This window comes from Rhamphochromis longiceps, linkage group LG20 (genome assembly GCF_057381845.1).
Source record: "Rhamphochromis longiceps isolate RC_006_pf linkage group LG20, R_longiceps_female_GT1.1, whole genome shotgun sequence".
In the NCBI taxonomy this organism is placed as follows: domain Eukaryota; kingdom Metazoa; phylum Chordata; class Actinopteri; order Cichliformes; family Cichlidae; genus Rhamphochromis; species Rhamphochromis longiceps.
Genome location: NC_140576.1, coordinates 10,216,324 through 10,231,154, shown reverse-complemented (window position 1 = coordinate 10,231,154; position 14,831 = coordinate 10,216,324). Strand labels below are relative to the sequence as shown.

At 40.2% G+C, this 14,831-nt stretch overlaps 1 protein-coding gene across 6 annotated transcripts in view; it reads right to left on the bottom strand.

Annotated features, from left to right (window-relative positions):
• cfap74 (cilia and flagella associated protein 74) overlaps window positions 1–12,518 on the bottom strand; it is a 54,878-nt gene extending 42,360 nt beyond the window's left edge. For 2 of the 6 annotated variants that reach the window (XM_085394409.1, XM_085394412.1), the window contains exons 1-14: window positions 12,437–12,512; window positions 11,916–12,003; window positions 11,677–11,755; window positions 11,227–11,385; window positions 10,293–10,391; window positions 10,108–10,212; window positions 8,965–9,138; window positions 8,565–8,675; window positions 7,659–7,761; window positions 7,094–7,251; window positions 6,712–6,928; window positions 6,439–6,603; window positions 4,291–4,449; window positions 3,999–4,117 (exon numbers count right to left, since the gene is read on the bottom strand). In XM_085394409.1, the coding sequence (XP_085250535.1) occupies window positions 3,999–4,117; window positions 4,291–4,449; window positions 6,439–6,603; window positions 6,712–6,928; window positions 7,094–7,251; window positions 7,659–7,761; window positions 8,565–8,675; window positions 8,965–9,138; window positions 10,108–10,212; window positions 10,293–10,391; window positions 11,227–11,385; window positions 11,677–11,755; window positions 11,916–11,994 (1,727 nt within the window). In that variant the 5' untranslated portion in view covers window positions 11,995–12,003; window positions 12,437–12,512. Of the gene's footprint in view, window positions 1–3,998; window positions 4,118–4,290; window positions 4,450–6,438; window positions 6,604–6,711; window positions 6,929–7,093; window positions 7,252–7,658; window positions 7,762–8,564; window positions 8,676–8,964; window positions 9,139–10,107; window positions 10,213–10,292; window positions 10,392–11,226; window positions 11,386–11,676; window positions 11,756–11,899; window positions 12,040–12,436 lie in introns of all 6 variants that reach the window. The other 4 variants (XM_085394415.1, XM_085394410.1, XM_085394414.1 and 1 more) reach the window with 4 other exon arrangements.
• Between the last annotated feature and the right edge of the window lie 2,313 nt (window positions 12,519–14,831).

The window sequence follows — 14,831 nt, the reverse complement described above, 5'->3', positions numbered from 1 at the left end:
GTAAACTTGATATTAAATTTAACGATCATTCCAACCATTTGATATCACTACTGTGACTGCAGTATGATGTAACCAACAGTGCTGTAGTAAAATTTTTATTATAATGTCATAAAAACTAAGACAAGAACATTTTTTTGTTGGTGGCGCTTTAAGCAGTAGACGGGGGTCAGCACGGACACCTTGACTGCTCCGTAGCTATACAGCCCATAGACAACAAATTGTGATGCACTGTCTATTCTGACACTTCTCTATCAGAACCACCGTGAACTTCAGTAGCTTGTCTGTTAGATCGGACCACACGAGCCCACTCCCCTCTCATGACCCTGTCACTGACTCACCACTGTTTCTTCCTTGGACCACTTTTGTTAGATACTGAGCACTGCAGTGCAGAAACACCCCACAAGAGTAGTTTTAGAGATGCTCTGACCCAGTCATTTATCCAGTACAATTCCTGCTTCTAACACATCAACTTTGAGGACAAAGTGTTCATTTGCTGGACAAAATATATTTCACCAAATAATAGGTGCCATGATGAAGAGATGATCAGTGTTACTTACGTTACCTGTCAGTGGTGATAATGTTACGGATGATCAGTGTATGATAACATTTATGTCTTCACAGGTAAGGTACCTTTTGAGCATGTATCATTAAATTGCCAGAGAGAAAGTAATCTAATAATAATAATAATGCATTTTATTCCTGAATTGTAGGTTTAGGGTTAACATTTGAATGAATGAATTCGTACAGAGCCTCACTCCAAGTATTTTTATTGTTTTGCTGAAACTCTGGCCATGATATACTTTTACTCACTTTCTACCCCGTTGCCTACAAATCCCAAATATAATGTAAACTTATTTTATTTAGTTGAATTTTTTAAATATACACTCAACAAAAATATAAACGCAACACCTTTGTTACTGCTCCCATTCCCCATGGGATGGACGTAGAGACCTAAAATTCATTCCAGATACACAATATAACCATCCCTCCCAAACAGTGGTCACAAATCAGTCCAAATGTGTGGTAGTGGGCACATCTGCCATATTGAGATAATCCATCCCACCTCACAGGTGTGCCACATCAGGATGCTGATCTGACATCATGAGTAGTGCACAGGTGTACCTCAGACTGCCCACAACAAAAGGCCACCCTGGAATGTGCAGTTTTGTCTCACAGGAAAATGCCACAGATGCCACAAGCAATGAGGGAGCGTGCAATTGGCATGCTGACAGCAGGAATGTCAGCCAGATCTGTCGCCCGTGCATTGAATGTTCATTTCTCAACCATAAGCCGTCTCCACAGGCGTTTCAGAGAATATGGCAGCACATCCAACCGGCCTCACAACCGCAGACCTCGTGTAACCACACCAGCCCAGGACCTCCACATCCAGCAGGTTCACCTCCAAGATCGTCTGAGACCAGCCACCCAGACAGCTGCTGGAACAATTGGTTTGCACAACCAAACAATTTCTGCACAAACTGTCAGAAACCGTCTCAGGGACGCTCAACTGCATGCCCGTTGTCCTCATCGGGGTCTTGACCTGACTCCAGCTCGTCGCCGTAACAGACTTGTGTGGGCAAATGCTCACATTCGATGGCGTCTGGCACGTTGGGGAGGTGTGCGCTTCACAGATGAATCATGGTTCACATTGTTCAGGGCAGATGGCAGCTGAGAATGTCCCAGTTCTTGCATGGCCAGCATACTCACCGGACATGTCACCCATTGAGCATGTTCGGGATGTGCTTGACCGGCGTATACGACAGCGTGTACCAGTTCCCACGAATATCCAACAACCTCGCACAGCCATTGAAGTGGAGTGGACCAACATTCCACAGGCCACAATTGACAATCTGATAGACTCCATGCGACGATGTGTTGCACTGCATGAGGCAAATGGTGGTCACACCAGATACTGACCGGTTCTGGGTCCCCAGACCCCCAATAGCGCAAAAAACTGCACATTCCAGGGTGGCCTTTTGTTGTGGGCAGTCTGAGGTACACCTGTGCACTACTCATGATGTCAGATCAGCATCCTGATGTGGCACACCTGTGAGGTGGGATGGATTATCTCAATATAGCAGATGTGCCCACTACCACACATTTGGACTGATTTGTGACCACTGTTTGGGAGGGATGGTTATATTGTGTATCTGGAATGAATTTTAGGTCTCTACGTCCATCCCATGGGGAATGGGAGCAGTAACAAAGGTGTTGCGTTTATATTTTTGTTGAGTGTAGTTTTATAAAGAGCATTTACATTTTTCTAATTCAAAGATTCAAAGATTATTTTGCAAACACCAACCAGCAACTCCTGATCCAGGGCTTTCCGAGTATGTAACACAGGTTTGGACCTTATAACCACATAGCATTCTTCTATTTGTAAAACCACAAAAACAACACCAAACAGCTGTGAAGTAACTGCTATTTTTTAAACCTTGAGAGCTCATATTATTATTGCTCTGCATATGCCTGAATACATTTTCCTCACTTTATACAATAGGTTGCTATGCGGATTGCCTACCATCTGGTTATTTCAGATTTTCAGCTGTCTTCCTGTAACAAATTTAATGAGGCATCAAGTGATTAAAATGTCCAGGATTTGGGGGATGGTCATCCAACAGCATGACATGTAGTATCATGATGGTTAATGGGAGGTTAGCCACAATGAGTAATAGAGCATATCAGACCTTGTAAGGCTGTATTAACAGAAAGCCTGAATGTACTGAATTGACTAGAGCTTTGTGTTACAATTTATGAATTCAAAATTTTCACACATTCTTATTTTTATTTTGTTGTGATTAAAATGAACGAAAAGCAGGCGCAGCATTTATTATTTTAGTGCTGTAGAACTAATCTGATGTCTGCAAATGTGAAGCTAATGTGAAACTATAATATGTGCACCTACAAGTAAAATCAATAAAATCAAAGAGACGACCAACTTTACTTCTCTCAAATAAAAGGAAGATACTAGAAAAACAGTGAGTGTTATGCTTTGTATACAGTATGCGTGCATTTACCCATTTGGTATTTAAGTGCATTTTGTACATGTGAGTTTGCAATTGAGAACTCGCATGTAGAAGGTGATACGTTCAGACAAGTGGTCCTGCACTAAAGCTCAAGAACGGCATCAGTAGTGTTCAAGCTGACCCTGCTGTAGCCTGCGAGATTCTTCAACTCAGTCAGGCAGAAAGAAAAGAGATGAAGAAACCACATCAAGCCATGGGAGAGCTGATGGGAAAGTGATACACAGTGAGTGACCTGGAGAACAATGCATCTCTGCTCGGCCTGTGGGCTGCTGGCATGCTGATAGAGAGGAGATAGAAGAGACATGGACTGACTCATGTAGCTGAGCCTCGTAAGAGGAGCTGTGAGCGTGGTGATCCAAGCTGGCATCCATATGTGGGAGGATAGGCTTTTCTTTCACGACCACTCCACATCATATTTTAAAAAATGACAAGAAGTGGTTGCTAAATGGTGATGCACGACCAGATGTTTCAATGTGACAACTGAAGCGGTTTAATACATATGGGAGTTTATCACAACAGACCTTTAATGTTTGATTTCTGGAATTTTATCCGTTTCTGGTGCCACACTATCAGATGTCTGAAACCAGATTTCCCGACCACTTCAATACTTTAACCCGCAAACGAGCACAACCATGAAGCAACACCGCTGCGTTAATGCAGTCCCCCCCCCCCCGGTGTCTCTCTCATCTCTATGAGATAAATATATCTATTTTGTCCTCAGCTGGGATTCAGTAGGGGTTCTAGTGGGCTGCGTGATGCTATGCTATGTTGGTTTTTCCTTCAGAGATATTTACTTTGTCTGTCATGATTCGTAGAACTGGAGTAATTGGCTCTTCCTGAATCAACTTCAATATGGTAATATTGCCTATTGAGAATTTTAGAAAGATTTTCCTAAAATTGTTGCCTAAAACAAATACTTTAGGTCTTTGTTTACTGTTATAGCTGTTATAATTAATAAAACACAAAACTTACTTGATGGTGAAAAAGTTCTTCAAGTGAGGGGAGACCCCGAGAAACTTGCAGTTAATAACTGCGTAGCTGATATTAGTCAGGACAATTTTCTTCTTGTACATTTTTCCCACATCAAAGTCCTAAAATAGACCAAAACATTTAATATAATAATTCAGTTCAGTTCAGTTTTACTTATATAGTGCCAAATCACAACAGCAGTTACCTTATAGCACTTTATATTTTAAGGTAAAGATTCTACAATAAAATAAAGACATACATTTTTGTGTTTTGGGACTGAAAAAAACCCTCATACCTTGAAGAGGATGACCTCTGGTTTACTAATGAATGGAGGCCCTTTTAACTCTTTTCCACGATTTCTTTTAGCAGTCATATTGAGCTTTCCACTCGCTATTGGAGGTTTTTCTTGCCTCAGTTGTGTTTGCACCAGTGTAGTATTCTCATTGGGCATTTTCTGTAACCACACAAGCAAAGCAACAACTGCTAATTAGTAATAATCTACTATAAGATACTCAAAGATTGCAGCCAAATGGATCCACAGTACAAAAAAAAAAGAAAAAAAAAGAAAAGGGAGATCATTTTTCTGGATCATAATTTCTTATAATTTAAACCCAGAGTCGTCCTTCATTTCTCTGCCATGTAGAAAAACTGGGAAACTACTGTTGAAATTGCTCTTCTTTTTCTTATTTTAAATTATCTGAAGGATTAAATGTGGAGTTAAACTCATTTACACCAACAGATAGAGGAGTTTCATGGTCCCGTCCACTTGTAATATGTAAAATGAGTTTGACATTCCTGGAATAGAACATGTAGGAGTTTGTATGGTGATAAAACAACAGGTAACTTCATCATCCAAAAAGTTTTCTTAAGGTGCTTTTGTTATTCAATAGTTGGAAGTTTAAATCATTTTTAGGCTTGGTCTAACACATCCAACATACTGTATAGCGAACAGGTTTTTCTAGTGTCAGAAATTAACTTGGGCACAAGGTTATTTTAAAATACCTTCACCTTAGGGCACAGGCATGTACACAGCACTCTGGCTCCAGTTTCTCTCGCCATCAAAAACATGCTAAGTTAATTCTCCTGTCACTGTGCCCTTGACCATATGCTTACAGCTGGAGCACTGGCTGCAGAGGCACTGCCCACTGCTCCTAGTAAGGATGGATTAAATGGAGGGAATGAGTTGCTCTGTCAGGATTAATAAAGGATATCTAACCAAAACTTGATTTTCAAGAGTCATACTTACTACATGTTATCACAGTTGTCTAAAAATAGTGTGTGAGCTTTATGTCATAAATAATACCCTTCTCCCCCAACCCCCTGACACTGAATTAGATAATTGGTAGAAAACGGATAGATACTGTATCATTATGGATCAAGATAGTGGATTTGATACTAGTGGTATTGGTGTGGTTTACAAGGCTGCCTTATTCAGCGTTTTGTATTTTTATTCCGTCCATGCTTTATTCTGCACTGTAGAGCGCTTTTATAACTTTGTTACAAAGTGACGTGTTGACATTTAATCACTGTTCTCCCCCTCATGAATCATCTCATTAGCTTTATTGTATCGCTCTGCTCTGCTGTTGTGCTGGCTGTGTTGAAAAGTACCCTTTGATGAGGGCGTCAGTCTGATCTGTATTTTAGGAGGAGAGATCACTTCCACTTGGCTTGTCACTCGCTCAGACCTCTGAGCTGCAACGCTACGCTCGCTCTGGGCTCACAGGCACCGGCACAATGAGAAGTGATGTCCGTTGCCCCACATTTCAAGAGCGCTGGGGCTCCAGATTAGACACAGAGGCTTCTCATCTTCATGTCAGTGAGCTAGTGTAGAAACTTTCACCTTTAACGTCAACTCCCATGGAACGATCTCAAAATTGTCACTGTAGGCCAATGCTGATATGATCAACACAACTCAATTTGACTTATTTTATATATATATTGAAATAAATGATCTCTATATTAAAATATTAGCTAAGCTGTAGTTGTTGTCTAGAGTATGATGGATGGAAAGTCTTGCAATTGCTTATGTACAAATGGGAAAAAATTGGCTAGCTGTCGATTTCTAAAATGTAAACAGTGCTCTCTTTAATGTGACTAATCACATTAATGCTTTCAGAATCATTATTAATGCCAAATAAATAACACAAGTTTTCAAAAACAGAGCTCTACCTTGTTCCCTCAGCACTGAGGCCTGACTGCTGACTCTTTGTACAGAGTTTATGTGTATGTGTATGGCGTCTCTTTTCACCTGCCTGAAACAAGCTTCACTGTGACCATGCTGAGTTATTCCCATTCCAGTCTAATGCATATGCTCCAACCAGCAGGAGTCTCGAGTGCAATCTTTAGGATATTAATGTGCCTGCTGAATGGTACGTGATTTATGGCCATTTAAATTTAGCAGGTTGCATAGGTTTGCTTTCGGTCGGCTGTTGTTTTAGTCAACCTTGATGTGTTGGTCCCACAGTCCGGAGAATTCAGGCTCAGCCAGGCTGTCAGTAGGGATCTGGTGATTCACTTTCTCCTCGTTATCCTCAGTCCCCTCCAGGTCCTCAACATCAGAGCAAGCTGACGATGACGAGGAGCTGCTGGTGTCACTGAAATCTCTGAACTGTTGGACAAATACAAACACACACGAACGATTCATTATAAATTGCTCAAAATGCCCTCCAAGCAATCATTTCATAGTAGGCATCTCAGATCTTAGATTCCCCCTCACGATTGTGGCTTTCTCCTCAGCAGCTGATGGGGGAACAGAATCCAGGTAGTACGGGAGCTTCTCACTTGCCCTCCTCAGAGATAGGAACTTCTCAGTGGCTGAGGGTTTGGGCAGTAGCAGTGCCGGCTTCCTCTGCCTCCTATTCGTCAGCTGTTCTTCCTGAAGGATTTTTGAAACAATCTCCACTCTTTTTGACTTCTGGCTCTCCTGAAATTCCCTGAGAAGGGTAAATCGACAACACTGCATTATCCTGAAATGGGGTCATGCATTCCTCAGCACACAGTGAGAGAAAACACCCACACGTTGCTGCATGGAGTGGGAGTGGAGGACATGCGTGTGGGAGAGGAGAGGATAGGAGAGGAGAGTAGAGGAGAGGACATACCCTTCTTTACGTTTTGTTTCCTGCTGTTGTTTCTGCTGGTACATATGTTTCATACTGTTGATTCCTTGGGCCTGCAGGGATTCTCTCAGTTGTCTTTGTAGCTGCTCCTTCTTCTGGGCATTAGCTCTGGCTCTGCTTTGCTGGACCTGTAAATTCTCCTAAGGAAACAACGGCAGATTAATAAAGCTATACTCGACCACATGCAGCTTTAAGACTGAACTGACTGTTTGAAGGCAGAGACATCAGACAAAGAGACATTTTCTCTTTAGACACACAATTTGCCTTGAATCATATGTTTAATCAGAAAATACAGCAATAAACAGAAACAAAGCATTGTCAACAGTACATATCCACACACAACTCAAAGTGAGCCTAGTTGGATCACTATGACTTCATAGCTTCATTGCTAAATAATTCATAATGCAAATGTTAATTTAGGCACTTAAAATGATGTTATAGTAACCAAAAAGCACAGTAGTGATATAAAAAAATAATAACATATAGGCTTTTTTTTAATCTCATCATTAATGAAACAACCACAATGTTATGCTGTTCTTTTGCTTACTTGGGTTGCTTCTATGTTAGTTTTCAATGACTTTACAGCCTGTAACCTCTTTTCCAGTAACTCTCGGTTCTGCCGCTCCCTCTCAGCCTCCTGCTGATTCATCCTGAATGAAATGGGGACACCAACTAAGCACGCAAAATGTCAAATACAGCACAGAGAGAAAACAGCAAATGTGCTATTATTGCCTGGCATTAAAAACCCAAGGTTGAGCCAAATTTACACTGGTGACATCGTAAGTAGTACAAAAGGACAGAATTCAAGTCAACTTATAGGTGGAATAAACTTGGAAGTAACAGCAAATATTTTCAGATTATCTTCAGCCACAGACAAATACATATTTGGTAAGCATACATACAATTGTATGTGTAGTTTTTACAACCTTTAATAAAATTGTGTGTTCATAATGTATAAATGGGATTTCCACAAGGTCAACTATTGGCTTATTGGAGTTTTTATAGTTTTTGGCTTTCTAGGCACCAGCTATTTCTGTGTAGAATTTGTTTCCATTAACAAATAAAAAAATATATACAATAGGACCTATGATGGTCTCACTACATTTCCACAATGGGTTCAATTGAAGTGTAGATTGTGCTAAAATTTACATTTGTGAAATATCATGCAAAATTATTATACACCAGAACAGACTCTAATGGCTTGAGTAATTAGTGATTTTTAGAAAAATCAAGATTTGAATAGATTTTTTGTCTTCTCAGATCACTTTCAGCTAGATCAATGATGTATAAATCTGAGCTCTTTCAAGTGTCATGTCTACTCTGCTTGTAATGCAATTTGCCAGGATGTGCGAATGATCAATAGGACGTGCCAGCTCTCCAATGAGTCCTCTGAGATAATTCACATCTTTGTTTTACCCCTCTGACACTGTTTATTGGTTTGAAAGCTGATTACCTTTTTACAGTCTGTTTCAAGTACTTGGCAGCTATTTTGCGGCTCTCTCGGCCCTCTTCGATTTTCGTCTGACATTCAGTCTTCTCTTTCTTTAGCATGGCTGCCTGTTTACTATCAGAAGAGAATCACAGACACTTACACACAGAGTGTTATCATCACATGGCTATTTTTGGCTTGTGATAGAGGCTTCTCACGAAAATAATCACATGCTTTAAATATAATGGATACACAGGAACAAAATGTGCCTACAAGAGTCATTTCACTCAGGTTATGTGCAACACATCACTCTTAGTTATTCACATAATGACAAATCGCTTTGAATTGTCTATGCATAATAAGGACAACAAATCAGGGGAAAAAGCAAAGCTTTTAGGAGGGTAAATATGGCTGTTTTCCATACTCCCTCAGATTCTTCATCTTGAGTTGCAGGTTTTGGCTGGCTTCCCTCTCCTGCTGCAGCCTCGTTGCTGCCTTCTGGGCTTTAAGAACCTGGAAGAGCTGCTCCTCTTCCTGCACCTCCTGCCGGAGCAAGGAGCATCTGCCAAGCTCAACTTCCACCTCACTCAGCTCCAGTCTGAGGAGCAAGGACAAATGCATGCAGATGGAATAAAATGAATGGGAGAACTCTAAAAACACTAAGTATCTGTAGAGTCAATACGATGAATATTACCACCTCAATATCAGCCAGCTGTCAGCCCTGAAAACACATGCAATTAAAAATCCCCGATCCCTCTACTTTAAACTATAAACACGCCCTTTTCTTTCAATGGCAGTTTCACCAAGAGGTGACACTTTTCATACAAAGTTTTGACTTTAACAGTTTCACACTGTTCTGAGACATTTCATACTGACATTTTTTAACTGACTGAAATACTCTCATTACAAGCTGTAAGCTTATAGTCAGCTTGACCACGCAGAGATTTGCACTGCACTGTGAAACACCCAAAGTATTCCTATTCTATCCTATTTCTAAACTGTTATTTTTTTTTAATCTTATAAATCTCGTTCAAATAAGAGGCCAGCTTAAACCTGGCTGTATGATTGTTTAAAAAGCTTCTAAACCTGCACTGAAACCATTACAGTATTTTATTTCCCTCTAGAAAAACCCACACTTCCTAACAGCAGAATGAGAAAGGATTCCTTACAGATTTTTTACACAGCCTTTATTACTGTATTGAGTAACCAGGCTTTATGACTAAAAAGTGCACAAAAAACCCACAAGGGGCTGCAGAGCTGTGGGTGTGTTTTCTAGGATACCACTGAAGTGCTGAAATACAATCCATGAAGACCAGTTAGAAAAATACATTTTTGAGTTTGAAGCTTTATCAGACACCCAAACACAGCAAATCCGTTTGGTTACATGCTGACAACTGCAAAAAAACCAAAACACAAATACACTGTTCTTGCAACAAAATTATCTGCCACCCTCTGTGTTTGCTCTCAGTGTCAAAGCAGTGGTATAATTGCGGCAAATAAGGGTGCTGGCCTTTTCTAGCAGTACTAATGCCTCTTAGATCAAGACCTGTTTTCTTCTTGGACTCACTCTAGTTGCTTCAGCTCAATGTTGACGTGGCCCTCGAGCTCCTCCTCACTCTGCAGCTTTTGACATAGGTGCTTATGCTGGGCTCGCAGTCGAAACAAAGCCACGCTGACAATTTTAAACAGAAAGACAAAAAAAATTAGTCAAAATAAAAGTACCAAAGACCAGTTGGTTTATTTTAAACTCACCTGTTGTCTGTTACTTTCTGTTGTTCTATCTCTCTCTCCAAGTTATCCCTCTGCTCCAACAAACTTTGAATATTCTGTTGACAGAGTTTTAGCTTTTCTCTGAAGAAAAAAAAAACACAGGATAAAGAAGACAAGCTGCAGTGCTGACATAGAGAAACACCAAAAACGTGAACATTTTCAAGGCACTTAAAATAGGATGCGTACAGAGCACTGGCTAATGGATTTCCTTGAGGCCACTGCAACAACAGGGAGGTAATTCTGTGTCCTAACAAGGTAATCAAATGAAGATATTAGAAAGCTGAGAGTGGACACACACTGTAACAGCTTTGAATTGCCCAATGTTCCTTTTGCAGTCTAATGGTGTGCAACACAACAATCTGCGGCTGTGGCAAAAGACCGTCATAAAAAGAAAATTGTGGCACGTGGTATGACAAGGCCTGCAGACAGGTTGAAAGATAGGTGCATTTAGGTTCCCATTAAACACACGTTTACTGTGGCTGAAGTATAACTCCACGCTGACCGCTGATGCTCTGTGCTAAAGGAAGATGACAGACATTTTCCATGGAACTGCATCACAGTTCATCAGGTGCTCAATGGCTCATGGTCCAGACAAATAAAAAGACGGAAGGAAAGTGGGGAGAAAGGACATTATAAGAAATGTTCTGTCCTCGGCTGAAATCATTTTCTACAAATTGCCGAATCAGTTGGAACAGATATGATTGGCCTTGTGTGAAAAGGGCAGGAGCAGAAAAAAATGGAATAAAACAGGGGAACATTTTTGAAAAGACTGGGCAAAAGCCTGTGTATTTTTAAAAAAAATTCTCATAAAAAAGCTTTTCTACTGGTACTGGTTTGTGTGGAGTCTAGAAAGGTTCACAAAATGTAGGTAAGGAGCTTCTGTAGCTCTAGAGGTCTGTCAGTGCCAGGTTCAGACCTGGCTTTCAGCACGTCATGCTCCTTCTGTCCGTGAAAGCAGTCCAGCTGGTCGAGGTTTCGTCTCAGCTTGAACATCCGTGCTGTCTCGGCATAACTCCTCTTCTTACAACCGTCAGCCATAGCCGCAAGGTCACCATCGTCAACACCATCATCCTCTCTTGGGGCAGATGCAGAATTACATTTAGAAAAGGCTCCTTATGTGATGCAAACTCTTAGATACACACACTATTATTCACAGACTGTCTTTCATGTATGGAAGTATATGATGTAACAGACTTTCAACAGATGCTGAAATAAAAAACAGAAATTGAACTTTATTGCTTTGTATAACAATATCTGACCGAAACAAGCACCGTGGTTTTGAATACAAGACACACTGCCATTTGGATTTAACTGCCCAATAGTTCTCAAAAAAAAAAAAAAAAAAAAAAAAATAGCAAACACCCACTCAGACAATTCTTCTAACCAGTCCAAATCAGCAGGCACATCTGACTCTTCGGCTTTAAAGGTTTCATCACTTGGATCATCTGAAATAAATCAGCATATCTCAGTCTCAAGCTAAAAAAGGGCTGTTTTATATAGGTGTAGTTATGGATAAAGTAATGTATATCTGTGAGACTTAAAGGTTTTTTTTCTGAAAGCTACATGAAGCAGCAGGATCTGGTATTTACCATTTACTCTCCTCACCTGGACTGAGGTGGACATCCAGCTGTCCACACCTGTCAGGCTCCACCTCTGCGGGGCTTCTCCTGTCTTCTACCTCCATGTCACCTTACTTATGAAGGGCACAGGACTACATTACCGAGCAAGCCTTAATGATAACGGCATACAGAAATAGACATAGCAAATCTGTTAAATCCAGGTGAAGTCATTCAATGACGGAGAGCCAGTTCTTTCACGCAACAGGAAAATAAATTAATATTAAAAACTGGCCACTATTGCTGAAATTTAAATGTAGTTTTAAGCGGCTCTTTTTGGCGGTTTAGTAGGGTTAGGTTATATTTCCGTAGTGCCAGTGTGACATTTGTCCCAACCACCATAACATTCAATCAGAATAATCCTAAAAGAAAACTGATCTGTCTTTTATTCGAGTTGAGCTAGCTTGAAGAGCAAGAAAGTGGGGCCAGCTAAAGCAAATAATAATAATAATACAGTGTTTGCTCTGTGTCACTCTTACGATAAAAACAAAACATTAAAAAAACGGTTACCTTTTGTAGCTCGTCTTTCCTCTTATAAAAACGGCTTCTCAACATCACTTTTTCTCAAAGCAGCCATGTTTGCTGGTGTTTCCAAGGAAACGTGACGCGAGGGGCGGAGTCGTACTGCCCGCTGAAACCTTGCAGGTGCGACAGAAATTAACCGTTGGTGGCAAAATAGTACCGACAGCATCAAAAATCGATTTACCTGTCGAAATGATCCAAAAGAAAAGTCTGTCGTTGTACGGTAATGACATGGCAAACTGTGACAGACATTATAAGACTTTAATTCAACACGAAATATAAAAATGTAAAGGTTTTAATATCTAAAATGACTTTCTTTCGTTCTTACAACATTGCACATTGCCATTCACCGTCTTTTTTTCTCTGGCCTGACAACAGTCAAGAAGCCAGAGAGCACAAAACATCTCAGCTGATTTAGAGAGAATGATATGTCTGTGTTATGCAAAGTCTTTTGTCAAGCATGCATAACCCCACGGGAAACAGGCGTGCATTTTCTAGTAGATTGGTGGGTTATTGCACCATCACAAGGCTTCTTTTTCTTTTTGCCATTATTAAGCTTTCATCGAGCTCATCATAATTTTGAAGTGGAATTCACAAGAGGAAGGAGAAATGTGTGTTCTTACTGTATATCACACTGAAGTCATGTGACAGGCCTAGAGGAATAAGTTGTATTACCATAGGAGGCCTGGTAAATAAATAGTGTGAGGATGCGTGACTGTGATGAATGGGAGGGAGACTTTTTTTGTTTTGTTTTTTGAGATAAAGGGAAGAAAAGTGACTTGAGTAGAAAAAGGAGCTCGGCCGATATTAAGGAGGGATCAGCTGGAGAAAAACAGAAAGATAAGAGAGAGAATACATGATGGTGAAAAAAGGAGCCTAACAGGAAAAAGGAGGAGTTTGTGGATGAGGAATCCAACAAATGCAGTCCTGTTAAATGCACTGGAGTATGTACGACAACCTAACATTTTCCACATCAAAAGCCCTTACAGTCCAACTCCAAGAGAAGGGGTGGCCAGGAGGGTGGAGTGGATCTACAGCCCCTGGCCATGCTGACCTTTATGGTGCGGTTGACAATAAATATAAGCACCCACCTAATGGAGAGAGCTTGAAAAATAATTGAGTTACAAAACTTTGGAAAAGTGGACTCACAGAACAAAAACAACCACACTTCAGGAAAAATGTATCAACCAGATTCAGAAAGAAACTAATGACTAGTTCAACTTCATTAACTTGTATTTGATGTATATATTATCCTCTTAAACAGCATTGTTTCTGTTTTGTCTGCATGGCGAGGATTACTGCATCACATTCGAATCTGCTTTGCCTGACCATATTCACAGTTGCTGCTTTGCTTAATGAGACATAATGAGTGTTTTTCCAGGAATTTTTAGAAATGCGTTACTCGAAAGTAGGTATGACAGGAAAGTAGAGGAGGAGCAAGACATGAGGAGTGCCAGTGTAGGAATCCTCATCCCTCCCATCCCTGTATTCTCTAATATGACTTTTCTGTCAACTTACTGTACTGATGTCTTATCTAATCTCTATTCAGTTCCTTTAGAGGCTAAATCTCGTGAAACTGTGGCCTTTGATCTCATACACCAGAAAATGTTTGATCCCTGAGAAACAGTCTGATCTGCATGTGCTTTAGAAAAGAATTATATAACAGTCTGGGGTGGAGGCGTGGATGTAAAAGTGTACATACTGTAGGCTTATTTCACAAAAACCTAGCAACACATGCAACCAGGTTTTGGAGGGCATATTCCAGATCCACTCTATAAGGCTTTTAACAGCTGGGTTTGCAACACAACAAACACAGTCTGTGATTACGTTTACACTGCGAGGGAGGACATTACAAGATTAAACTAAACAGTTGTTCTTTTATGCATTAGTACATGCATTTTGTTTTTGTCACTCCTATACATACAATATGTCTTTTATTTTTAAATTTCACAGTTAGAGAGGCAATACTCACCATAAATTCAATATGCTGAGCGAATTGATGGAAGGCCCCAAATTTTGGTGTTGGTCCGATACCAAGTAAGTACAGAGTCTATTGCATATACCAATATATTTAAGCTATAAAGGCAGCTTGTGTAGAGGAGAGCATGGGTCATGATTTGTGAGCTCATTTTTTAAAACTGTTTTTGTTTTTGGAGACCTGGAATGTTAAAGTTTCTGTCTCTAAAGCATGTTAGTTCAGCTTATGTGCTACAGGCTAAAATAGACATGACAGTCAACACAAAAAGTTTCAGACATTTTTCATAGTGCATGTTTGAGGTTCATTTCCAAGAAAAAACATTAATTACATTTAAAAAAAGAATAAATAATTTATTTAAGACAGTTGAGTGGGCTTCATGCTGAATTTAGAAAAGAAAAAACAAAA